Source organism: Argiope bruennichi, chromosome 5, assembly GCF_947563725.1.
Source record: "Argiope bruennichi chromosome 5, qqArgBrue1.1, whole genome shotgun sequence".
Taxonomy (NCBI): domain Eukaryota; kingdom Metazoa; phylum Arthropoda; class Arachnida; order Araneae; family Araneidae; genus Argiope; species Argiope bruennichi.
The window spans coordinates 121534937-121561750 of NC_079155.1; the positions used below are offsets into that span (position 1 = coordinate 121534937).

Below are 26814 nucleotides of genomic sequence, written 5' to 3' on the forward strand. Positions count from 1 at the left end.
ATGTTATTTCGAATCGCAATAACATAAAAGCATTTATTTATTCAAATTTCGCATGAAAATATTTCTATTATTTTCGACTGTTGGAGATGTTTTCTTTCAAATGAAAAATAATTATACAATAATAAAATAAATAAAAAATAATAAATAAATACATTTATATTTTCAATAAGTTATTTAATAAATGATAATTTTTAACAAATGACTTAAAAAAATTCTTAATAAATAAATACATTTTAATAATAATAAAGAATTTATTTATATCAAAATCAATTTAAAATAAAAAAAAAATATCAGATGAATTTCTGAAAGAGTGTAAAAGAAACGAGTAAAGTTTCAGAAAGAGTAAAAGAAACGAAACAGTTTGACGATTCCAAGTTTTGGCGGAATAAAATAAAAAACAAAATCGCGTAATAGTAAATAAAAAAGATTGGCATAATTCGCCACAAATGCGCTTATTTGCCAAATCTTATAACCCCTATTATAGCTAATCCTGCAATTGGGATAGTTCTTGTTAGCGCCTATAGATGGCTGTAGACTGCTGGCGCCGTCTACAGGCACTGATTGGAACCTAGCTTGATCCTCCAATACGTCCTCCGGTTAACTCTACCCAACAAATTTTATATATATATATAAATTGCGGTCACAGGTACATGCAATCAAACACTTAAAAATAAAAAAATATATTTTTTTTAATTCTTTATTCCAACAGAAAATTAAACTTTCATGTAAATTAATTTTTATTAATAAAATGTGTTAAAACTTTCTATAAAAGATTTGTAATTACAATGTGTATAAATATTTTTGTGCTATGCTCACTACACACGTGAGTAATTCCGTAACGAAGAGAGAGCTGTCATTTCTCAATCCGGAAATTGAAATTTCGTTCTTTTCCGGTAACGAGTTAAAGGGCAAAAATGGCTGCTAGAGAGAAAACTCGCGATGAATTAGATATGCAAACTTTACGAGAATTAGCTTCTTTACCTGCAAATAAATTCTGTTTCGATTGTGGTCAGAGAGGGACTACTTATGTTAACGTAACAATTGGTGCTTTTGTATGTTCTGCTTGTGGGGGCCTTTTGTAAGTATATTCGAATGTTGTTTTTTCCAGAATAAACCATTTTTCAAAACATAAATAACAAAATGGGTTTGAATTTCTTTGGTTACTGTAAGCTGTACTGAAGAGTAAACTTTGGCTTTCCCAGTTAATTTAATTCGGAAGGAATTACCTTAATATAACTGACACCATATGAGTTAGTTCAAAAACAACAGTAACAAAAGGAGATTTCGGAATTTTTGGTCATTATATATTATGATTTTTTTTTCATTATTAGGATGAATTTTGTTATTTGCTCTTCCATATCTGCTGCGTATGAAGTTTCTTCTATATTAGTTTTAAACGAGTGTATTATTTCCATTTATTTTTGTTCTAATTTATATGTGAAACATCGTATTGCTCCCTATTTAATGGGTGGAAAGCCTCTTGGAAAACGAACATATGAAAGGTAGAAAATTGTGTTCAAAAATGCAGTGTAAGACATGGCACAATTTATTCATAGCAACCAATATGAAAATAAGAAATCCTTGAAACGCTTTTGTAAGCTTCCATAACATATTTTACTGAGCTTTTATCTTTTCATATTTGTTTCAAGGTGTTTCTTTAAACTACATTTATAATTTTACATAGAAAAATAGTAAGAATTTTAATGCAGTAAATTTTGTAGTTATTTGAATTTAAAAATTGTAGTGAATTTTTATACTAGTAACTGAAAGAATAAAACAGAAGTGCTTGGTTTATATTACTTCATTCCTCTATTTTGCATTTTTGTTTATTATGCAAGTTATTATTTTTGATTATTGTTCATCTTAAAACCTTCCAATTATGCTTTAATTGGAAATTTTGATTAAATTTAAAATAATACATATTTTTAAATTGAAGTTGACAAGAATAAAATTGGGATTGACTTAACTTTTTTAATAAAGGAATAATCACTAATCTATTATGCAGTTGGTTATAGCTGTGAGTGAATAATGTATTATAAGGGGGTAAAAATGGAAAATTCTAAAATGATGAAGTTTATTGAGATTTAATTTATAGAATCTGGTTATAATTTTGATTATTTCTGGCAAGATAAAAATTTGGCCATGTAAGAGAATTAGATTAGAATAATTTGGCAGGAAGTGGTACTAATTTGTCACCTTTTAAGTTAATTTTGTTAGTTTTTCATAATTTTTTTATATTAGTTTGGCAAGTTTTGATAGGGTTGGTTAGCAAACTAGTATGCAATTTGCCTATTTTACCCAAAGTCCAATAACAATTTAAATCTCACTTTAATTAGGTTTTATCTATAATATTAAATTATTTTTAAATAGTCAAGGAAAATAGGATTTGAATTGCAGTTCTTTCAAAGATAATTCACTGTAATAAATTGCAAAAAAAAAAAAAAAAAAAAAAAAATTCCGAGAAGGCTTCTTTTTTAAAATTGCCTATGAGTAAATTTAATTGTATATATATAATATAAGCATTATCTAGACATAGTTATTAACACTTGAAATGTTTTTTATTGTATTAAAAAAATAAAGTTTATAACAAGTTTTAAAATTCTTTAGCTGTCTACACTACTAATTTTGAAATTTTAATGTTTTGAACAAGATGGCAAGTTAATTAAAATTACTTTTATTTATTTTTAAAATCTAATTTTTGAGTTTTTTAGAACTAGGCTATTATTGATTAATATTGTCTTCTTAAGTTTTATTATATTAAACATAATACTTGTCTTAATATTTTCACACTGTGTCAAGATATTCAGAAACTGTAACTATTATAATATAATTTCTCTATTTTTTGAAAAAGGAAAATTCTTAAAAAGATGTTAGCTTTTTGATTTGAGATTAATTATTTTTCTTTTTAAAGCTGTATTATAGAATCTATTTCAAATGCTATTGAAAATATAGAAATCTGAAAAAGGTAATTTTTGGTAAAATTCAAATTTAATGTGTCTTATCTTCCAAAGATTTCAACAATAACGACATGCAAATCAAGACACGTGACCAAATAAACAATATTGTAAAAAAATTGTGGTTTTTATTACAATTACGAACTTTTTTTTTTTGATTTTTTTTATTACTTTTTCTACATATACAAGAAAGTAATAAAACAATCATCAAAAATTTAACTGAATTTTTCAAATTCAAATCATCAAAATTAACTGAAGATTTTGATTAATATCCATTTTTTAGACCTCTCTTAGTTTGTGAAACACATTTTTGGAAAATGTCCGTCAGTGACGAAGATAACTAAAGCATTGCCTTAAGCTAGGTGGTTGAAATTTAGTATATAGTCTTTTTACCATATATACAGATTTCTATCAAATTTTTGAGTAAAATCTGTTCAGAAGAAGTTTGTCTATCTGGCTGCTCGAATATAAGTTAACACAAAAATTACAAAATGAAGAGAGCTCTGTTGGTCTGTACTTTCAAAAACACGTAATCATGATAATTAAAAAATGTAGTTACTTAATTGCATCAAATTTGATGTGGGATTTTGTGACTACACATACAGTTTTCTGCCAAATTTTTATGGCACTCATTTGAGAAAAACATCTTGAAGACAAATTCCATTTTGGTATACTATAAACATATGCCAGGTATTATTCATCAAATAACTCACCAAGGATGACATGACACATTCAGTAAAAATGCTTAATTCACATGAAAAAATATTTTGTAACTATTATGCTTTAAAATGTATTCTGTGGCATGACAAGTTTATTAGAGAGTATGCAACAAAATTTTGGAGAGACCATTCTTGCTGGTTGAAGGTTGTTTTAAAAAAAAATTTCCTTTAAAGTTCAAAATAAAAAATTTCTTGAAACTGGCCACTATAAAACTGGAGCATGCAGTGTTATCAGCATCTGAAGAAGACACTAAGAAGAATTTAATTGAAAAATTATCTTGTTGCTTTGTTAGGAGCGGGAGTCTTGTAGCTTGGCTTGCACATTCAACATTTTTTTTTTTTTAATAATACAAGAAAGTTAGGATAAATACTGCATATGATGTCTTCAGCAGTTGAAAAAATCTAACGGGCAGAGTTTTTTAACTTAAACATCATCCGGATTTTCTAGCCATGGGAGAGGAAACCTGGTAGCCTTGCTAGAACATTGAAATTAAGGATTCCGAGTATAATATAAAAAGCACACAACGACAACAGTTGTTTTTAAAGCATCTGTCTCTTGTAATTTCCACATTTAAATGATTTTTGTTTGAATAAATTTTGAGGAATAATTAATATGTTCACTTGGTTTAATTAATTTTCGAAAATATAGATGTTGTTCTGCTATTTCAATATATACTCTGCAATGTAGACATTAAATTCTCCAATGTAATATTTATGATCATATTTTTGATCATTACAATCATCAGATTTTCATTCTTCAACAGTCTCTGATTATCAATCCATTGGGGAAGTTCTGGGCAAGAACAGCAATTTGCAAAGAATTCATTCCCTCTAGTATCTGAAAAAATGTATCAAGCAGAATTTTTTAACTGAAAAAATCATCTTATGACTTTGCTGGCAGTCACAATGGGATTTCCGTAACCTCACTACCACACTAAAATTAAGGATTCTGAGGATAATAAAAATAGAACATTAAAAAAAAAAAAAAAAAAGCTAAAGAAACCATCTATCTCTTGTAGCTTTGTTTCGGACATTTTTTGCGAGAAGAAATTTTAAGGAATACACACAGGTTCAACTAATCATTCATTTAAGCAGGGAATGATTTAGAAATCTATTTAATAGAAATAGAATTTAAAAAAATGACATGTTTTTAGAAATATGGATATTGTTTTGCTGCATCAATATATGCTCTACCATGAAGGCTTTGAATTCTCTAATACTATATTATTAATATATTTATATATATATTAATAAAATTCCCTCTGATTTGATATTTCAATATTATTTTAAATATTTCCTCCATCGGATATCAAATTAACAAGAAGTAAGGAAATATGTATTTAATGAATTGTAAAATTCTAAGAGAAGCTTTATTATGTGCTTATACAGTTAACTCGTTGCTTTTCTATTGTTTGTTTTTAAAATAGGTAGTATTGAATTAATTTTAAAGAATTATAAATTAATTTTTTTTATGAATTTTTAAATGAGTTTTCTTGTAATGAAAATACAAATAACATAAAGTAATGTTTTTGAGTTTGCTACAAATGTGAAATATATATATATATATATGAACTCGATTTTTTTTTTTTCTCAAAAATTATTCATAAGATTTTTTTTTTGTAAAGTGGAACATAGTGACTTTCTTTGGCAAAGTACAATTTCTTTTGGAAGACTACTGTTTATTCTGATGTGTTGCCATTGTCTACTTTCAATTGCAATTATTGAAATTTATTTTTCATCTGTTTACTGGATTATAAAATTTTTCATTAAATTTCAGACGTGGATTAAATCCACCACACAGAGTTAAATCTCTTACAGTGTGCTCATTCACAGAAGTAGAGATGGATCGCATAAAAAGTAGGGGGAATGAAGTAAGTTACCGTTTATAAATACTAATTTTTATGTAAGTGCAGGATTGATTCGTATGAAAAGTGAGAAATTATTCTCAGGATTTTAATTAATTTATATATATATAAAATATATATTTGGATGTTGATTCTAATAATGGCACAAAATTAGTTGTGGAAATTAGTAGTATATTCAAGAATTATATAATCTAGTTTAAATTGTATTCAAAATATTTTTAATGTAATATATTTAGAAGAATTTGTTTTTAAGCAATTAATATTCTGTAGAAATATTATTTAGTATGAATGTGTTCTTAATTTTATGAATCTTTCTTCCTTAAAACTCATAGAAAAATTATGCATCATGAATACATTCCAGCAGGAAATGTTTAGTGCATATTATTATTAAAATATGAGAGACAATAAAACTTATTTTCTATAAATTATAGAATTATTTCAAAAGCTATGTCTATTTTTTACAGTTTTCTGCATGGTGAAGAGATTTAATATGAGAACACCTGCTTAATTTATTTAGACCTTTTAGTTTCCTACCTTAGTTCTCTACTTTTCAACTTATATAGATAACAAATCAAGTTAAAAACAGATAAATTGATCGTTTCTGCAATGATATAGATCTCAATAAAAGCTAAAATATATTTATTGTAAATCAATTAATATGGTATAAATTATCTTATTATACGTTAAGATACATAACATTTTCTTTATATTGTTCTTAGCTGAACATAACAAATAAAGATAAAGAAAAAAGATTGTCTGTGGGTAAAAGTTCTTGAATTGATCTAGACTACTACATGTAACATTTATCCTTATTTTAAATTATCAAATGACTGATACTTGAAATTATACCACAATTATAGATTTGTATACAAAAAAAAAAAAAAAAAAAAAAAAAAAATTATTCTCATTTGGAGCATACATACACATAACCTTAAAGACAACAATCTATTTAATTTGTTAGAATCTAGAAAGCATGAGCACTGATAATCCTGAGTAATTTATAATCAACCCTTAATTTAAAACTTGTGGGAGAAAACTCCTATTGTTCATATGATGTAGAAACTTCAAAATACTGCTCTCATTATTAGAAGTTTATTAGGAAAATAATAAATTTATATTGAGAAAAAGTATTTTATTATGATGGAAAGTATATATTCTCTCAATCTTGTCTAAATTCTAAGCTAGATCGTGAGGTAATGCACTACAGTAATATGTGGGGATATAAAAACAATTTTTATTCTCATACAAAGTGTAGAGGAAGTATGTGGAAGGACATATATTCCTTTCTTTCAATCTAGGAACAAATTCAAACTTATGTTTCATAAAATATGGGATTTAATAATCAAAATTCCTTCTTTGAAAGAATTAAGATGAGGTTTATGAATCTTGAGGTCTAAGTGGTCTTTTTTGGAAAGAAAATGCAACATAATTTGACCATCTTAGAATTAATATTATTTGACCATTCAATATTTAATTATTTAGCAAATAATTCAAGTAATTTTACTAAAGCTTAAAGCACCCATATTCATCAAAAGATTTAATGTATAGATAATGTACTGTACTTCTATCTTCTGTTTGTGAACTTTATTACCTTTTCTATTATCAGTAGAATATTGCAAGCATGAAATGTCATAATGCCTTATTAGATGGCATAATGTTTACAGAATCTTGAGTACATGTAATATTTTTTGACCAATACTAAGAAATCAAAATTGTCTTCATATATTTAAGTTATCAAGATATTACATAAAATTTTGTCTTTTAAAATTTACAAAAAATATTTTTATTGTATTTTTTTCTATAAACTGTCTGCTACTTCTGTCTTTTCTACTACAATATTCTAAAAATCTATTTAGGTTATTTTTCTAAACTTATAAAGTCCTAGAACTTCCACCTAGCCCCTGTAGACACAAGAGCTTGATTTTCATGAAACACTATTCTTCTTTCTGGCATTAAGACATAATATATCATCAATATTCAAGAATTGTTTTGACACTTATATTACACTTGAATGAGCAAGAATGCTCATCTTAAATATCTATTATATGTAAAATTCTAATTGTGTAATTCTGAAATTGCTCTTATTCCATATTGTCAATTGGCAACAGTAGAATGTAAATAAATCTATATATGAACATTTCAAGCTATTTCATTAGACATTTCTACAGTTGTACATAATATAAAACTTTTTTAATTTATGAAGGTGCAATATATTATTAGAATTGCTCTGTATAAAGCTCACCAAAAATTCTGTTCTTTCAAATGAAGGTTGTAAAAAAAATCAAATGATCTGACATATGTCAGATCAGCTCCTGTAGGTTGTTGATTACTAAAAAATCTATAATAATAAAGAGATTGGATGTTATTTTTTACAAGTGGGATGGATTAAAATGAATTTTTGTATTATAAATTTTAAAAAAAAGCCATCTTTTTGATATTTCATTTCAATATTTTCATAAAATTATTTTGTAAAGCACAAATTTTAATGTTATGAAATTCAAACTCATTCATCAAACATTCGTTTGTGTGCTTTTGCCATTGTTAAAATTAAGATTAAAAAAGGCTTTCTTTAAACTTTATTCTGAAGTAGAATTTTCATTTCTGCTTTTATTTTAAGCATATATATTTTTTTAGTTTTACATGATGATTTTTTTAAAAACTTATTTAGTTAAATTCATGTTCTTTGGTTTTATGAAATAACAAGGTTATTTTTTAAACTATGCATTGCATAATAATATTCAACCACCTAAAAAAAAATAGCCCCTGGTTGAAACTGATTGTAAAAAATAGGCTAGTATTTCCTGAATTTGAATAACCCATTGCATTTTTTTTTCTAAATCATTGTTTGACAAAATAATGTTTTAATTGTCTATTGTTCTCAAGGAGTTAATTGTTTTGTGAAAATTGATGTTTTGTTTATAAATATTTCAAAAAAAGTTATATGGAAACTTTTATTGTTTTTCATGAATGCATAAGATCATAGCAATCAAAACTAGTTGACTTTCCATTAAATTTATTTTATTTTTTCCATATAGTATTGCACTCATATATGGCTTGGAAAGTATGATCCTAAGACATCAGAATTTGATTTATCAAGTCCAGATAAAAGAAAAGAGTTTATGATCTTAAAATATGAAGAAAAGAAATTTTATGTTGATCCAAGAGAAGCTATTAAGAAAATGAAACCTCGTGCCCCTGCAGTTCCTACAAGTATTACTAATTCTGTTACTAGGAGTCAAACTGTTATTCCAAATAAGCAACCCTCTCAAGTTCAGGTAGAATCCCATTTTTTAAAAATCTTTTTACTGTTTTTTAAGCTTTTTGTTGCTTTCGAATATTGAAATTGGTTAGTTATCAAATTTGAATACTATTTTTACTGCTTTTTTTTATAAATAACTGTAAATTCTTGAAAATATGATAATAATTGAAGTTTTAACTATGAATTATTGTCAGAAGATGTTTGATTCTTCCCAAACTCAATCTGTGAATAGCAGTGTCCTTTTATTTTCATTATTGTTTTATTCAATTCTGCAGAAGTAATTTTTCTGTTACTGACATAGTTCTATTAATTCTTAATCATTATTTTTAGGAATGTACAGTTGCTCAATATTTTTAATAAATTATAACTGAAATTAAATAAAATTTTATATTGAACCTAAGGTATAGGTTTCTTCATTTAAACATATTATAATAGAAATACATGTAATATAGAATGCATTCAAATAACGCATTTCTTGGAATTAAGTATAACCCAAAATGGTATATTTCGAAAGGTTTTAAATTAGTTATGTTGACATAACATATGGAAATGAATATTGGAAACTTAAAAAATGAAAAGTTTTGTAATACGATTTTACTTTTGGCTTTTATTTCATAATGTATATATTTTTAAATTTGCTTGAAACCGATTCAGTTGAATTCAAATTTTTCAGTTGCATCAAGTAGCGAGGGGAATTTTTTAAAAGTATATACATGCATTCTATACGAATTATTTAACAGCCTAAAAAGTCATTAATCTAGGTGAACACAGTGGTCATCAAAAGTAATAATACATAGTGCAAGCACTTTTGATTTGCTTTATCCTATTATTTTAGTGCATTGATTAAATATTCCAAGATTGAACCTCATTTAATTTAACTTGATATTCCTTAAAGGGAAATAATATTTATTTTATTTATTGCAAATTTTAAAAGATACTTATTTCTTTGTAATTTTTATATGCAGAAAACAGGAGTAATTTCTCAGACTTTTTCTGCTGGAGACATCTCAAGCAATACTGTTCCAGATTTATTTAAGGATTTTGAAAATGATCCATTTAAAGAAACAAAGCCAGCAGGTTTGTCCTTCATTTACTCAGCAAATAATGAGGATATGCTATTTGGTTACAATTTTTTTTTTTTTCATTATCAGAGAAATTTTATTGAACAGAGATTTCTATTAATAATATTTAAAAGTAAAAAAGATATATTTTTTAATAACTAGAACTTGCAGCATTTGAAAAACAGCCGATGTTTAAACTAATTCCATTTTGGAAATTTGCTATTTCTTCTGATTATGTCTTATGTTTCTTTTTTAAAATTAAATTCTGTTTTGCTTTCTCCTTATTTAATCTGAAGTGGTGACAGCCTGATGCCAAGATCTCAGTTTTGTAATGTAAGGATTCCAGACTTGAAACTTGATTTCACCAAGGTTAGGAGAAAAAGAGTGTCAGTGTTTGTGTTGTCCTTGTTGTTTGACCACACTACAAAATTACAATGTCTGTCCCACAATATCTTTAGTGTTGCTTTAAAGAAATCCTGTATCATATCCTTTCTCTGTTTAATTTAAATTTATTACTAAGAGGCTCTTAATGTAACAAACCATATTCGATCTTATAGTAAATTTTTAATCTTAAAATTGTTTCCTGCTTGAATTACTATATTTTATCATTTTAATTTAAACTAGCATAATCTTTGAATGTAAAACAAGAATATGTTTAAAATTTTAAATGATGAATATATTTTAAATTTTATTATGCATGATATTTTTGGTATTAAAATTATGCTCCTAATTATTATTATTTTTTTTTTAAAGTCAATTCATTAGATGGTGCTTCTTTTGCTGACTTTAGTAGTGCCTTCGGTAACTCTGGTAAGACTTTTGTAATATTTTTATCCATCATATTGATAACTATTCAAATTTTTATTCATGTCTCTAAATTTTCCTACATAATATTTACTTTAACAGCTTGATATTTTAACCAAGTTTTCGAAGTATTTTGAATAAAACTGTTTAAACAATTCCTGCTGGAAATATTTATAAATCTAAAGATTTTAAGATTTTATATATTCATATTAGATTGCTGTTTAGTTGAACTGTTTGATTAAAATATTAGTTTATACAAGAAAGATTTTTTTTTAAATACACAATACTTTGAAATATCTAAACCTCAAATTGTAAATATCTTAATAGTAAATTATGGCAAGATCAGAACCTTCTATCAACAGGTTTCTTTGATAAACTCTTCTTTTAGTTAAGTAATTAGACAAAATACTTTATTTGACAATTTATTGAATAATTGGTTTTAAAAAATTTTACCTTAATAAAGTGAAATTAAAATCAATATCGTTTAGTTCATTTTTTGAAATTTTGCTAATTTCGTGCATTTTTCTAAAATGTAACAATTTTTTTAATAAGAAAATTAAACCAGTTATTAATAAGAGAAATATTGTTTTTTTTTTTAATATTTTGACTTTTACATTGGTGTTATTAACTTGTAAAAATCATGTACCTCTGTTGCTTTAAAAAAAAATTTAACCATGTTTATAGAATCCAAATATAAAAAAGCAAAATAAAAAATTTATTGAATGAAAAATAATTTATAATAAGAAGGTGAACAATTAAAAAAAATTGGTAATATAAAACCATTTGATTAATTAATGAATCATTGTACTCAAAGCATGCAAAATACTGTTGTTTCCAATAGATCTATAATATCAATAGCAGAATAAGAAAGAAATTACAAGAATTAAAAATATAAGGAATCTCTTTGGAGACTTTGTGAAAGGTGTCTGTAGAAGGAGACTTTTGGTTGCTTCCAAACAAGATTATTTTTTTCTATAAAGGATACAAAAATAGTCTGAAAATTTTGCGAACTTGTGCAAGAAAATTCATATGTTATATATGGGGTGCTTATAATTAAAATAAGCGTATTCTTTCCATTCTGGTTGATATTTTTTTGTTGTAATTTTTTATTTGTTATGTAGATTATGGAAAAAAATTGCAATAAAAATTTATAATTCAAATTTCAACATTTAGTTGAGAAAGAACAACAAAAAACAAATTCAATGCTTAATTTTAACTACATCATTTGCTCATTGTGCTTTTCATTTCTGTCAATTGCTTTTTAAGTGTGCTGCAGAGTATTTAATGGCAACTCAAAATGTTCCTTTAGGTCTTTGAGAAGTGAATTGGCCCTTTCCTTCTCAAAGAAAAGGACCAAGAGTTAAATTAGTAGTAAAAGCATGCCATATAGACTGTAGAAGTAGAAAATTATATTGTGCATGACAGAATGTAGAAGCTGTTCATGCACAACATACGGATATGCTGTATTATGTATGTGGCAGTTAAGAATATTCACTGCTCTGCTTAGGGTCTAATGAATTTCATCTGACCGTAAAATGTTCCAAGGTGATGCTGTCATTGGTTTTCTGCCTAGAAACTGATAAGCAAAATCGATATGTTGCTCCAGGTCTTGAGGTCCTAACTTTTACATTATATGTATCTTGTAAAAAACTTAAAATAGAATAAACTTAGATACAAGAGGAATATTAGAGAATAACTTAATATAGAATAAAGGAGAAACAAATCACGTAACACCTCTCAAGAACTTGTTGAAAAAATACTGTGAACAGAATGCTCTTTCAATTACAGAAATAGACTTTCACACTTTTATTCAAAATCAATTTCTATATTCTTAACAGCAGGTTTAACTTTCCAGTCTCTGTAAATTTAGTAATCATCTTTTGCAATCTATTCTTCAGCATACTGTCTCTGCAAGTCTTTCAAATTTTGATATTCACACAGTGTAAGCAAATTAAAATTGTTCTGATGAAATAATTTGGTTAATAAAGCTCTAATTTTCTTCTTTAAAGGAATGGGGGAAAAACAATTTTACATCTTTACTACTAGCATTTTAAAATATTCCTAGTTTACATAACAACTTTCCTACATTGCATGAAAAATGCCAACTAGTGGTCAAAACTTAAACTGTTATATAAATCAGTCTTTTTACTTTCCCCCGCCTCATCGTCCACACAATATTTAAACCAAGTTCTAATGGCATTCATCAACTGGAATTAGTTCTACATAGGTCTAAGTAAAATCACTTTAATTTCATCCACCCTGTATTAGAATCTACAATTGTTTCAAAATTAAACTAAATATTTGTTTTAAATGTAACCACTTTAAAAGTTAAATACAAATTTTTTAGTAATATCTATTCTTTATAATTTGTTGATACTTTGTTATATGCCCCACATCGGTAAAATTTGCTAATGATGAATAGGTAACCAGTTTTGGAGAATATGTACAAGCAATAAATTTTTGGGAAATATCTTTCCAGTTTTTTAAAATTCTCACTAGAGTGACATAATTGAAATAAACATGAATCTTTTTCACAGATTTCAGCACTTTTAAAATCGAATTTTATTGTATTGAGATAGGTTAGTTTTCTTTTACATAATAATTTTTGTAATATCTAAATTGCATTTTGTATAAATTTATTTTCCTGTTCAATTCATCATTTATTTTGCTTCTCAAAGTTAAAGTTTGGCACAAATCATTATTTATGAAGTTTAACTTTTTCAAGTCTATTCTACATCTGTTGAAATTTTTTTTTTTTGTTTAAAGTCTTACAAAATAGAAGTTTGCTTGTTATTTTGATAAAGAAAAAGAAAATAGTGCAAATTTAAAGTATATCTGTGTTGTAAACAAGAGGTTTTTGATATTTGTTTCAAAAGTTATTCAGATTTCTTTCATTTTATTGATATTGAATATTTTTCTGCGATCTTTCTTTAGGTTCTAAAACTGAAACATCTTCCGGCCAGACACAAGCTTCCACCAGTGTTAGTTCCTCATCTATCATTCCAAGTACTCAGAGCTCTACAAGCCATAAAAAACCAGCTCCTCCTCCCCCGGATCGTTATGCTGCATTGGCTGATCTTGACAACCAGCTTCATCAGCAGGCTGTATCAGAGATACCTGCATCCATTCCATCCATGATTGTAGTGTCTTCAAATGCTCCAGTATTTTGGACTCCTCCAACCATTAGCAGTGCTGTGTTTGTTCCACGTAAGTGTACATTATTTAATAAATAATAATTTCATATTATACAATTTTTTTTTAATGTGGCAAAAATGTTGACTATACTTAAATGAAAAATAATTCAAAAGTTGTCAAAAACCATTTAATTTTTGTCAACAAACTACAAATGAAGTGCAAGATAAGTTAGTATATTTCGTCAACGGATTCTGAGACGACCACATTTCGACGATTCCATCTCATTAAGGGTTGATACGCGGAACGAGGAGTGCATTTTAGTTATTTACTCCCTTTGACCTTGGAATTCGCCTATTACATACTAGTAAATGTAAACATCTCCTCCTTTCATCTTTCCTTTCGCCCCTATTTTGAAGAATTAAATCCATCCTAACGCATGCGCAAAAACGCTGAGGGTTTTACAATCTGTTGCTGAACTATATATGGATTTTCCAGTTTGATGTTATGCAGTTACCAATGTCTGCTAACTTACAAGTCAACTAACTGAAGCAGCATAATTATAACATGAAAATTTTCCTAGCTAGCTCTTGCCAGCTTTTTCTTTATTCCTGCACATTTTCTTTTCTTTCTTTACACCTGCACATTAAAATTTATTGAAGGAAAGAAGAATCTTGGTTAAAAATAATAAAGTTGCTGATGGTTATTAGCTTGCCCTTGACTTAGAGATAAATAGTTCTGTTAAATTTTTATTCTAGAATTACATAATTTATTTCATTGTGACATTTCATATGTAGTCTATTTTTAATTTGATCACTGGTAGTAAAACAATTATTCACACTTAATTTTTCATTACAGAATGTAACATATTCTTCAACCTCGTCTTGCTTAAAAAATAAAGTTTTTTTAATTAAGCTGTCCTCTTCTTAAAAATTTTAGAATTGTACTATTTCAATTAAAAAAATTTGTATTAAAAGTGATAAAGCAGATATTATTTTGCATATATTCACTGATTACAGGTAACTTTATTAAAATTTCATCTTCTGTTTCTCTAAATTGGATCCAATTCTATAAATGTTTCTGTAATTCTTGTTTAACTCTCTGTCGCATGTAATTTTCACATTTCAACTTCTTCATACTTATTCATTTTGCATAAAGGAGATTGCTACTACTTTCAGAGCAAATTTCTGTTAGCCATCAAGCAAAATAAATAAGGTATACAAATTCTATATATATTTAGTCTATCAAATTGTTTTATTTTCATAATTTTTTTGGGTATTTTAGATCTTTATAATAAAATAATTTCTCATGGGTTTCATTATGACTGCGTTGAATGGTTTTTCCAGATTGATATTATTTGTAAAGAACAATCATGTAAGGTTGTTAAGTTTGCTATTAATTTTTCAATATATTTATCCCTGTGAGTGGCTCTTAAAATATATTAAATTGCCTCTTTATTCAAAACGACAGTTTCACTAATATCTAGAATTAAAATAATAATAACTTCATAATTTCAACCTGACAGAATGAAAGATGCCATTTTAGTTTGTTTGACTTGTGAAGTTTTAACTTCCAAATTTTATTGTTCAGAGATGAAGAATTGCTAGGCTAATGATCTAACTATCCAGAGTCTAATCATTGTGTTCTTTTAGAATATGTAAACTTCCATACCTTATTATGCTTTCCTCTTAATTACTGCAGTTTTGTTATTTTTATTATTTCATTTTATTCATTATGCTCGATTGCATCTTTACTTTTATATAATTCTGAAATCTTATTCTTTTAGACGTAACTGAAGGCCTTTTACATCTTTCTTGTATTACCATAACATTGGTTTTTTCACTTTGTACAATTTTAATTTATCAATATACAGTGGCTTTCATGTTATGTTTTTTTCCATCTGATTAGTATCTTTTTTTTTTCATGATAATTAAGAAATGTCATCTTTTTTAAAAAAATTCTAAGATTTTCATAAATTTAGCATTTAAGTTTTGAAATGCTAACTGTGGTTGAATGTTTAAAATTTACAATCTGTAATATTTTTCAAAATTGAGTGATTTGTTACTGCTTAAGATAATTATTAATACTAATTTTGTCTTATTAAAGTATATTGAAATAATTCAATCTTGTAAAATATATTTTAATTTCAAAATCCACAGAATTTGTTGTTGGAGAGTCGTTAATACTTATTAAGTGCCAAATAAAACTATGCAATTAATGTTGAGAACAGAAAATAATGCAGTTGTAATTCAAATTTGATTTGTTTGTTTACAATTTGATTAATTGCCATTGATACATTTTATGAAGGGATATTTTTACTAGGCTAAGTATTGTAGATGTTATCTACCATTTTAAACATTTGGCAATTCACTGTGAAATTGAATATTTTAAAAATTCAAAGATATAATCTGCAAGTTAATTCTTTTAAACTTTTTCCTAGTTCAACCAATATCATTTAATATTCTACCTGCTTTTTTCTTTTTTTCCAGCTACACAAAATCCTTTTAGTAACACAGCTCCTACATGGTCCCAGCCTGTTACCTGTGCTCCCAATCCATTCCAATCTGTGGCTCCCCAAATCCCTGTGAGTAGCAATGTGTTATCTCAACAGAATATGAATGGAATTTCCAATGCAGCAAAGCCGAGCTTACCCAATGGGAATGTTGCAAATTCATATTGGCCTTCTGCTCCTAGTCCAGCATGGGGTGCTCCGTTTCCAAGCAGACAACCAGATCCCTTTTTATTAAATAGTGTCCCAGCTGTTGATAGCTACAATCCTTGGGCACAAGCTTTTACTTCTAATGGTGCCAATCCTTTTGCAGTGAGTATTTTTTTCCCCAATACATAAAATTTCAGTGGATTATAACAATTTACAGCACTTTTGTAGCATACTTGATATCAGTTGATGATTAATGCTTGCAGTGGATGTTTATGAAGTCTTTTGTAAAATTTATTCAAAAATAAAAGGGAAAGTTTTTACTAAATATTACTGCAGATAATTACTTTCTTTGAAGCCGACTTGGCAATAATCCAATATTTTTAATATTTCATGTATTTAATTTTTTAATCGTGGAATATAAAAAACAATCCAGATTTCTTTCAAGCATTATGCATTTGAATTGATCATTTAATTAAGCCATATTCATTTAGAATTTGTATTTTGCTTTGTAAAAATAAGAATAAAATTGCTTCTTGGATAGAACACCATAGAATCTGGCTTTTTGAAATTATGGAAGTGAACTTTAGAATCAATGCCTTATTAGGATACCAAACTTGTTGAAAACATTAAAGAATTGCAAACTATTAAGCATTAGAAGACAAACAAAATGAAACTTGCTTGCATTTGAAATTGAATAGTATATTGCTGTCGGAAGGAACTGAAAGTATTTATGGTATGAAATGTCTTGTTATTTGCAGAAGCAATGCAGTTTGCTCCTCTGATGTTACATTATATGTTGGTTATAATTAAACAAGTTTCATTATTCAGAACTCGTACTCAGTTGGAGCTAAATTTCACAATAACATTGTAATAAATATTGGCTTTAAATTCAATTTATTTTTGAAATTTCATGACGTAAATATTTTCCTTAAACTGTCCAACTGAAGGGGGGGGGGATTGTTTTGTCAAACTTTCTGCAAGCTGTTGCTCGTAAAAGGCAATTAACAAATTTACTGCACTATTATGTTCATGTAAGCATTTGTATATAATTAATTGTTTGTGATTTTTTAATTTGTCACCTACTTTGTCAAATCAGAAGAGTTAAACTCAATCCAATGGATTGGTTTCGGATAAGCAAAAAAAATCTTGAAATTCATCTGGAAAACAATGAATTAAAAATCAATCGATAAGGATATTGGGATCATTCTTATTTTAAATTAATGAATGTTCAACTAATCACTTCAAAAAAGTTTTGGAAAAGATAATTTAGTTACAATACCAGATGTAAAAATTTTTAGTTTAAATTCTTAATTTTTTTTAAAAAAATTTAAAATTCATTAAATTTCATCAGATGTAAGACAAATTTCTTTAGAATGACTATTGTTTGCTCCTCATTAATGCACAAATATTTCTGAACAATTTTTAGAAATTATACTACAAATAAATATGTTCTAGAAATCATTCAAGACTGCACACAACATTAATTTTTTAAAAAAAAATCCCTCTACATTAAATTTTAAAATTTAAGATACATTAAGTTACTGTTATGAGCACATATGGATAAGATTTCATGGCTCTAAGTGTAATAGATCTCTTTGGATGCCACACACTTATATATTTATTTTATATAAATGTTGATTCATTAAATTTGTAACAAATATTTCAACTTGCTGTTTGATGTGCTTTAAAATTTAGATTGCCACTATTCAAAATTCTATTTGACAACTATTTTATTCTATATGAAGAGAGGCTAACGTAATGGTTAAATACATTCTTGCGTGTTGTATTCTTTAAATATATAGTCATATAATTTCTTGTAGACTAAATTATACTATCATTTACAAGATTTCACCTGTAAAAATTTATTAAGTTTTGCAAAAAAATTCTTGAAAAACTTGTTCAGATTTCTATCAAATTTCATTCATTTATCTTTAATTTGTTTAGAAACCAACTTGTCCAAAATTAAATAAAAACATATTTCATTAATTTAAAAATTATGTCAAAAATAGTGAAACCAGAAAATCTAGTTAACACAAAATGAATTTCCATCATATAAAACATAGTGTTTTAATTAATACAAGCAGTCATTTCTTTTATATCTGATATCAAAAAAAAAAAAAAAAGCAACATTTTTTTAGGACATGTTTTAAGTCTTGGATTTATCTCTGTAGAGATCTTTAAAAAAATACAGGAGTTGCCATTATTTACAGCATCTACCTGGCAATTTTTTTTTCTGTATTTGTTAGCAAAATCGAAGAATTATTTTTATAGTAAAAAAAAATTCAATCAAAATTTTCTTTTGTCAATGGCCAAATTTTGTTTTGATATTGTCTAATTCAAAGGCGGCAATAAAATGTTTCAGCTGAAAATGAGATGATTAAAATTTTCCCCTCTAGTAGCTGAGGAATAGCATGATAGGAATAAAGTTTTAGGATTGTTTTATTTTTTGTTTAAATATTTGAATTGCAATGTTTTAGCTATGATATTAATTGCATATACACAATAATTGAAAATTAAAATGCCTGAACTAAAAATTAGACAAAAAAAAATCATAATTAAAATTTTCAAATTATGAAAGATTGATCTTTCTTTCTTCTATTTTATATAAATTGGTTTGGTCAGAAGTGTTTTTTTCCTTTATGCCCTTATCTGAATGTTTATCGGATTCTCTAATATTTCTTGAAAAGAAAAGTTTAATATGAGTATACAAAATTCAAGTCTTTTTAACAATATTTAATTTAGAAATAACAAATTATTTTTACCTGTATTGAAGATTGATTTATTAATTGATCACTAAAATATTTAATATGGATTAACAATTATATTGAGATAATAGTAATAATAATGTTTACATATATGATAAAGTGGCAATAAATTCAATCCCATGTGAAAAGTTAGGACATTTTATTACTTAAAATTAATTTTTAAAAAATAACATTGCATCTAAAAATTAAACTTTAAATACATTCAAAGCATTTTCTAGCTGTTGCATCAAAACAGTGAATAATATTTTGCAAATTATCTTGTATTTCCTAGCCTCCCCCCACCTCCCAAGAGAATTCGGGGTTGTTTGTTTTTATTTTCATTCGTTAAATAAATATGAAATGGAACATCCATTAATGTGTAATGGCATGATGATATGTTACCGCATAATTATTTAGGATATGACACTGTTGCATTGTGAATTGTTTAAGTAAGATGAATATTCCTGTCTTTTTTCTTTTTTTTCATTATATTCTAAGACATGAAATGCCTCAACAAAAGAGTTAATTGAACAAAGGAGTTATTTCTTTTTAATCGGAAAAAGTATAAAATTGCCTAGTATGCGAATGTTGAGATTAATTTTATTACTTAGAGAATTAACAAGTTATTGATTTTGAGTTTTCACTTTAAACAGCCTTTTATATTATGTAATATAAGAATATGAAAGAAATACACCATCCAGAATTACAAAGGCTCAATATGTGTTTGACAAGTATTAAGAGCATCCTAGAATTGATAGATATGACTAAAAAATTTGAAATAACTTTGACAATCATTTTTAGTTTCCTTTAAAACTTTACATGAAAACAAAAACTATAGTGCTTAGTAATTGGAATAGAAGTTTAAATTCTAATGACTATGTGATATACATCGTTATTTGATTAATTAAAAATGTAACCATATTGTTTAATAATTGTTTTGGTTCTAAATAGAGTATTTGTAACTATATTCAGGGTTTTTTAGGGTTGTAACTATATTCAGGGTTTAATTCATTTTTCTTTGATTCACTAAAACTTCCAGTTCGTTCATAGTATCTAATGAAGGATAATATGCCCAGAATCAAAATGGCTGTAAAGTTATTGGCAATTCTTGGGATTCTATCCAATTTAAAACATTATTCAATGCTATTTTTCTCTTTATATTGAAAAATTTGTTTGTGATAAATTAGATTTACTGATATTTCTTCATTGCCAGCATAATATTGATGCAAATTACTGTTTTATTTTAGTATGGCAGTTACTAAATTTTATGATAATGGAAGCCATTTAATTCATCAAAGTTAACTAATAAAATACATATTTTACCTGATACTGTTGTTCTGATTGATAGATTGAGAACATATTTTTAATACTGTTTGTTATTTAATAAAGATTTTCCAATTTTCTTTTTCTTTAATAATTTTGCTAACTTCAAAGAAATTTTAACTTCAAAATTTTTATTTAATGGGCTTTTATTAAATTTAACAAATGGATTTTATTAAATTTTAATCTTTCTTTCAGAATAACTCTACTGTACCAGGGCAGTCCACAAATGTACCACAGACAAATACGAAGAATCCTTTTCTATGATCTGAGAAATGCACAGCACTTTTTGGGGGATATTTTATGAACATTGTTCTAACCTCTGTGATGCTCAAGTTTTGTGATCTTTCTAGCTTTCCTAGCTCGCCATAGCCAGCTTCTGTAAAGGTCTCAGATTAACATGGTTCTTTGAAATGCATTTTTCATATTAAAGGAGTTTTATGCGTTGTTGATTATAAATATATTTTTTCAATTGCTGTTAGCACATTTAAAATTTTTAATATTAATGTTTCCTATTGGTAAATGATTCTTCTGCTTACATCCTGAAAGTAAAGTTTAGAAATGTGTTCAAGCCATTAGTGGCAAAGTAGCTTTGAAATATATTTTTATTCTCTGTATCGTAAAAATATAGTTTATATACTGGGATATAAAAAGGATTCATTGATTTATCACCGCTTTCTTCCTGTGTACTAAAATATTCATTTTATAGTAAATGTTGTTCTATTGCCTTTTTAGAGAAACTGTTTTTACTCCTTGTCATTCAATTTGCTTATTTTAAATGTTGATATTTTATTTTATATTTGTAAAGTTTATATTGTAAACATTCACCATGTGTTAAGATTTTTTTACATGGATTTTGCATTTGTTTGAGGCAGAAATTCTTTTGGAATTCTGTTTGTTTACTCTTTTTAAAGTCTTTTATTTATCTAAAGATGCAATTTAAAAACCAAAATTCTTTATTGAATTTTTTTTAAAAAAATATTGCACACACTAGAAAGTCTTAGGTTTTCTTTGTGCTTTTAAAAAAACTTTTGAATACTCTTCATTTTTTTAGATTATATGTAGAGGTTTTTATCTTTTTGTTTATTTTTATTAAATGTGTCTTTTGGGAAAATTTGACTAAAGTTTCATATTTTTCTCTCCTTATGCATATTTTTTGTTTTTGTGGTGCTTTTTTTTAAAAAAAAATTTGTTTGTAAATATTTTATACAGAATCTTTATTTGGTATTTTTCATTCTGTAACAAATTTTTTATCTTGCTTTTTATATTTGTAATTGATATAAAAACAAAATATATGCAAAAGTATTAATCTCTTATTACAGTGATGGTATTTTAATATTTTTGTTAAAATAAAGCAGGATATGTACTTACGTTTTTTAAATACATCCTGAAGAGTAAAAGAATTAAATTGTCCTTTTGTAATTATGTAAATAATTAGTCATTTTGAATTTTCATGGCATGTCATTTTGAGTTAGTTGTATTTTCTTTTTCAAGAACTGGTATGTTGATCTATATAAGTGCTTGCTATTCCAGATTGCTTTAACTAGTGCAAGTGGCTTAGGTATTAAGTGCCAAATTGATAATCAACGAATTCACTATGGTTGTGTGATAAACTGTGCCTCTGTGCTTGAATTTTTCTCCTGTGAAACTTGTCTATAGTATTTAAGATTTCCTCTTTTTTAAAAAATTTAATTATTTCAAACCACAATTAGTTTTTAAAAGTACATACCAGAGTTTTTTAGACTTTAATAACTTACAAAGCCCTTTTAAAATAGGAAAAGAAGAAATAATAAAAAAAAAAAATTGCAACTTTTCTTTTTTGTTCCAAAAATTCGTGAATTTATAAATCGAAATTCAATTGAAAATGGTTCCAAAAATTCTAGAAATTGTTTACTCTTAGGTATTTGACATATGGGGAAAAAATCTAAAAGAAAATGTGGAATTTTCATAACACCAACAGTATTCTTTGAAGTCTAAATGGAGTTACAACCTGTAATTTAAGAAATTTTAATATATTGCCATATTTGATATTCTTAGTGTTCACACACATATATATAATGGAATATGCTTAAAATTTTACACTTGGACTTCTTTAAAGATCTGAAGGAAACATTTTGATTTTTTTAGTATATTTTTCACTTTAAAAAATTACTCCTAAATGGCATTCATAAACAGTATTATATTTATAACTTTCCTATTGAAGAGCTGAATCTCAAAAATGAATTTATCTTTCTATTGCTGAACATGCTTATGTAACTTAATAATACTTAACTTTTATCAATGGGTATTTTGTATTATGGATCTTTCAGTTATTCTTTCTTCTTGTGTACCATAAGATCTTATTGCATCAGTTTTTCATGTGTACCAACACAAATATTCTCTGATTAAGAAAATATAATAAGAAATCCATTATAAGAAAATCTTGTCCGTTATAAGAAAATATTTGGAAGTGAAGATGAAATAAAACTTCTAGAATTGAAATGGGAAGCATTTGATTATTTATTGAATTTCTATTTTAATTTAAGTATGCAATATTTTTAAGTTGGAAATTGCTTATCATCTCAATAGATATTTTTTCTTTATCTTAAAACTGCTGTTTAGTTTCATTTTTTAGTTTAAATTTTAAAGAATATTTGTTAATAGAAATGCTGAGCAAAAAGATTCAAAACTATAGTGTGGAATTCATTAAAAGGAAAAACAGGTAAATATAGGGCATTTTTTGAAAGACTCGGTATCAAACATTTTTATTGCAAGTGTGGTAATATGTGCATTTTGAAATATTTTTAATATTTTTCCTGTTTTGATTGTGTTTTAGTCTGAAGAAATGTTTATATCCCATGACCACTAAAAATTAATATATTTTCTTAAAATTTAGTTCCTTTAAATGCACATATAATTCAAACAATTGCTCTTAAACTACAATGAAAAGTTTCTGAAGATAATATCGTCTCCATAATTCTAAGGTAAAATTAGTTTTCTGAATTCATTAAATTTTAGTATAATAATTAGAGCTATGTTTACCTTAGCCTAAATCACATAGAAATATATATTTTTTGATATCAGATGAATAAATAGAGCAAATCAAATATATCAGCTTATTAATTGTCTCATTTCCAAATAATCTGCATTTCAATGGAAAGCAATTAAATGTCATTGCAATAAAACTTGGTACATTTTAAGAATGGCAGCTATAGACATCTTGTTCTTTTTCTTGTATTTTGTCTTTCACTTAGTTTTTTAAAATTCTCATCATTTTTTATTATATTTTAAAAATATTCTCATGTTTTTGTGGGAGGGAGGGGAGGAGGGAGCACATTGAATCTCAAGACTTCTCAGGCTGTACTTCTGTCTTTCATCCACATTCCAAACAGTGTTGTATTTGTGTAAATAATATTTAATTATATTGCATGTTTATATGTACACATATTTATGTAAATGCTTTCTGTCTGGAACAGAATAATATATTTTTTGCTACATATTAGGAAATCAAATTTTAATGTCAAGATTGTGTAAAGCTTATCTTATTATTGTTTTTCCTTCCAATTTCATTCTACATGTAGGCTTTACTGTTCTAGTCGTATTAGTAATAATTTGGATCTCTACTTTCTACAGAGATGATAAAAAAAAATCAAAAATAATATTTAACTGTATGTATTGATTTGAACCATTTTGCAACAAATATAAAATGGTTGTTTTTACTTTCTTGTTCATATTTATCACTATTTGCATGCTTTGATTTCTGCCATAAATAAATACTATTTTTTTTCCTATATTAGTCTTGGTGTTTTTTAGTGGTCACATTTTTTGGTGGGACAGGCAGGGCCAGATTAAACCAATAGGGACCTGTAGGCAAATCAGCCTTTGTCTTTCTCTTTTCTCACCCTCAAAATATATTTTTTTAGTAAAAATAAATACATTTAAATAAACATCTAGTGTTACTTATTTTAAATTTATTATTGAAAATAATTATTTAAATTTTATTTCTTAAGGAAGTCAAAGATTTTTAAATACTTATTTTTCAATAAGAGTAAATTTTTTTATATAAAAATATTTAATTTTAAGAAAAATTGTAAAAAGATGTCAAAACTTTAAAACATTCTAAATACTTTATAGAATCGGACTTAAAAAAAAATAGCAACATTATTTTATAAAACTTTTATATTTTAATACTAATATTATGTAAAATTCCAGATTCCTAATTTTTTAATACAAATTATATTTAAATAACTTCAAAATCATTTTTTTCCTATGTCATATTCATTCTCTATTGTCGAATTCAGGTGTTCTTGATTTGTTGACGATTTATAAAAATTTTTTCAGTAGCTTCAATTTTGAAAAACTTTTTTCACCATTTGCATATACCATAAGGCATATATAAATTTTCAGCACTGTCATTACATTCAGAAACATTGATTGCAGTTTATAAAAATCCATTGCAAGCACTATTTTTTTCTTCATTTATTTCAAGAAACTGGCAGAATTATTTAAAGTGTACATTGCCAAACTCAGATTCAATATCCTCTGAATAATATTCTCCAAATTTATGAGCAGCTTCTTTAATTTTGATTCCAGTTCTTTTTTTGGAAAAATCAAGCAAAAATTCTCAGTTGGTATTAATTTTACCATGCTCATTTTCTGTGTTTTATTGGTGATTATTAAAATCATTTCATTCAATTAAAATTCTCATCTGAATTAGCATTTTCGATAAAAGGATATTGTGTATTCTAATATTTTACGAAGTAGTTTTAACATACATTAAATAAATTGCATTTGAAAGTATTTTAGTTCAGAGCAACGCTGGACATATAAGCTACTAGTTTAATAAATGAGGGCAGACTGGAATTGAAAATACTTAGAAAACATTGTTAAATATTGACATAAGGTAAAAAAAGAGGACCTTTTCTCCTTGGAAGGTTTCTCGTAAAGGTGGCAAACCCTAGCTGCCAAACTGCTTTTTTTTTTTTTTTTTTTGCAAATTTGGAATTGTCAGATAAATACTTTTTTTTAAAAAAAGAAAAAAATTCTAAAATTTAGATGGATGTTTTCTACTGCTTTATAATTTGAATGATGACCAAATGACAAGAATGTCTCTTTAAATGCCACTCTACTTTCCAAAACTCTTACCCATTTCGTCGTAAGGACATTATTTTCCATTAGCAATGGCATTATCGATTATTATTAAACTTGTATACTAATTTGCGTCAAAGCAATCTAATACTTTCTAGAATCACGAATAGTTTCATTCTTTTGTATTATGCAGTTGTATTATGTTAGATTAATATCCTATTTAGAAGCTATTTTGGTATGAATATCATAATTCTGGACTGTGAGCAAACTGATTTGCAGCCTCTTCAAATTTCTATTAAACACCAATGTGAGGACATTAATTACTGTTATAAAAAAACAAATATAAAATTGCTGCTTGTATACCAATGTATATTATATATTAAGTTCAAAAAGTCAGTAAATTTAATAAATTTTATTGTTATGCATGATTATGTTTGTTTTGTTTAATTTTTATTTTTTTAATAGTTAGATTCGCGTCTCGTTATGAGGCCACAAGAGTGCAATTTTGGGGAGAAAATTGAATTATGAATAATAATGAGCGAACCGCATTAAAAAATTTCAAAGGAGTTGGTCTGGAGGATCAGTGTTCCCCTGATCCTGCAGACCAACACATAAACACACATAATTTAATGCATGGTGCATGGACACAATTATTTGTGGACCCATATTATAAATAGCGTTTTTTACATGCAAGTAAGTGTTCAAAAATATCAAACGTAGAAGTTTCTCCCGACTCCCCCCTTCCTTTTCTTTCTTTCTTTTTAAGCAAAGCATTCAACTGGTATTTTTTTTTTTTTAAAGTAGCATTATATTAATAACTTATTATGGTCTAAAAGTTATTATTATAAACCTGGGAAAGGCATCAAATCAATTATCAACTCATGTATAATGATTTTAAAAAATAACAGCACAGATTTAAATATGTGTTCACCTTAGTGATTCTGTTACAAGTTTCACGAACTATGTGCACTTTGCAATCTCTTATATTTTTTTAGGAAGCTTTAAAAAGGAAAAGTCTCTTTACGTTTTTTGCAAGCAACTACAAATGCTGCCTTTTCTATGCACTTGAAGGATCGGATTTGATTTCTTAATCTGGTTATATACACAGCGGATTTTTCCGACGCGGTTAATTCACCGTCGCCGTCATAACAACAGTAGTGTATTGAATTATATTAGAGCTTACACATGTGGCGGAAAAATAAAAGCGCTATCAATTTGTCGTTGGCAGAT

The 26814-nt window shown here is 26.3% G+C and overlaps 1 protein-coding gene across 1 annotated transcript; it reads left to right on the plus strand.

Moving 5' to 3' along the window:
- Positions 1 to 862: 862 nt before the first annotated feature.
- Positions 863 to 21378, plus strand: LOC129969166 (arf-GAP domain and FG repeat-containing protein 1-like). Its single transcript, XM_056083602.1, has 8 exons — positions 863 to 1078; positions 5451 to 5544; positions 8574 to 8813; positions 9763 to 9874; positions 10612 to 10668; positions 13597 to 13869; positions 16284 to 16615; positions 20716 to 21378. The coding sequence occupies exons 1-8, from the start codon at positions 915 to 917 to the stop codon at positions 20782 to 20784; spliced, it is 1341 nt and encodes a 446-aa protein (XP_055939577.1). The 5' UTR covers positions 863 to 914; the 3' UTR covers positions 20785 to 21378.
- Positions 21379 to 26814: the final 5436 nt, after the last annotated feature.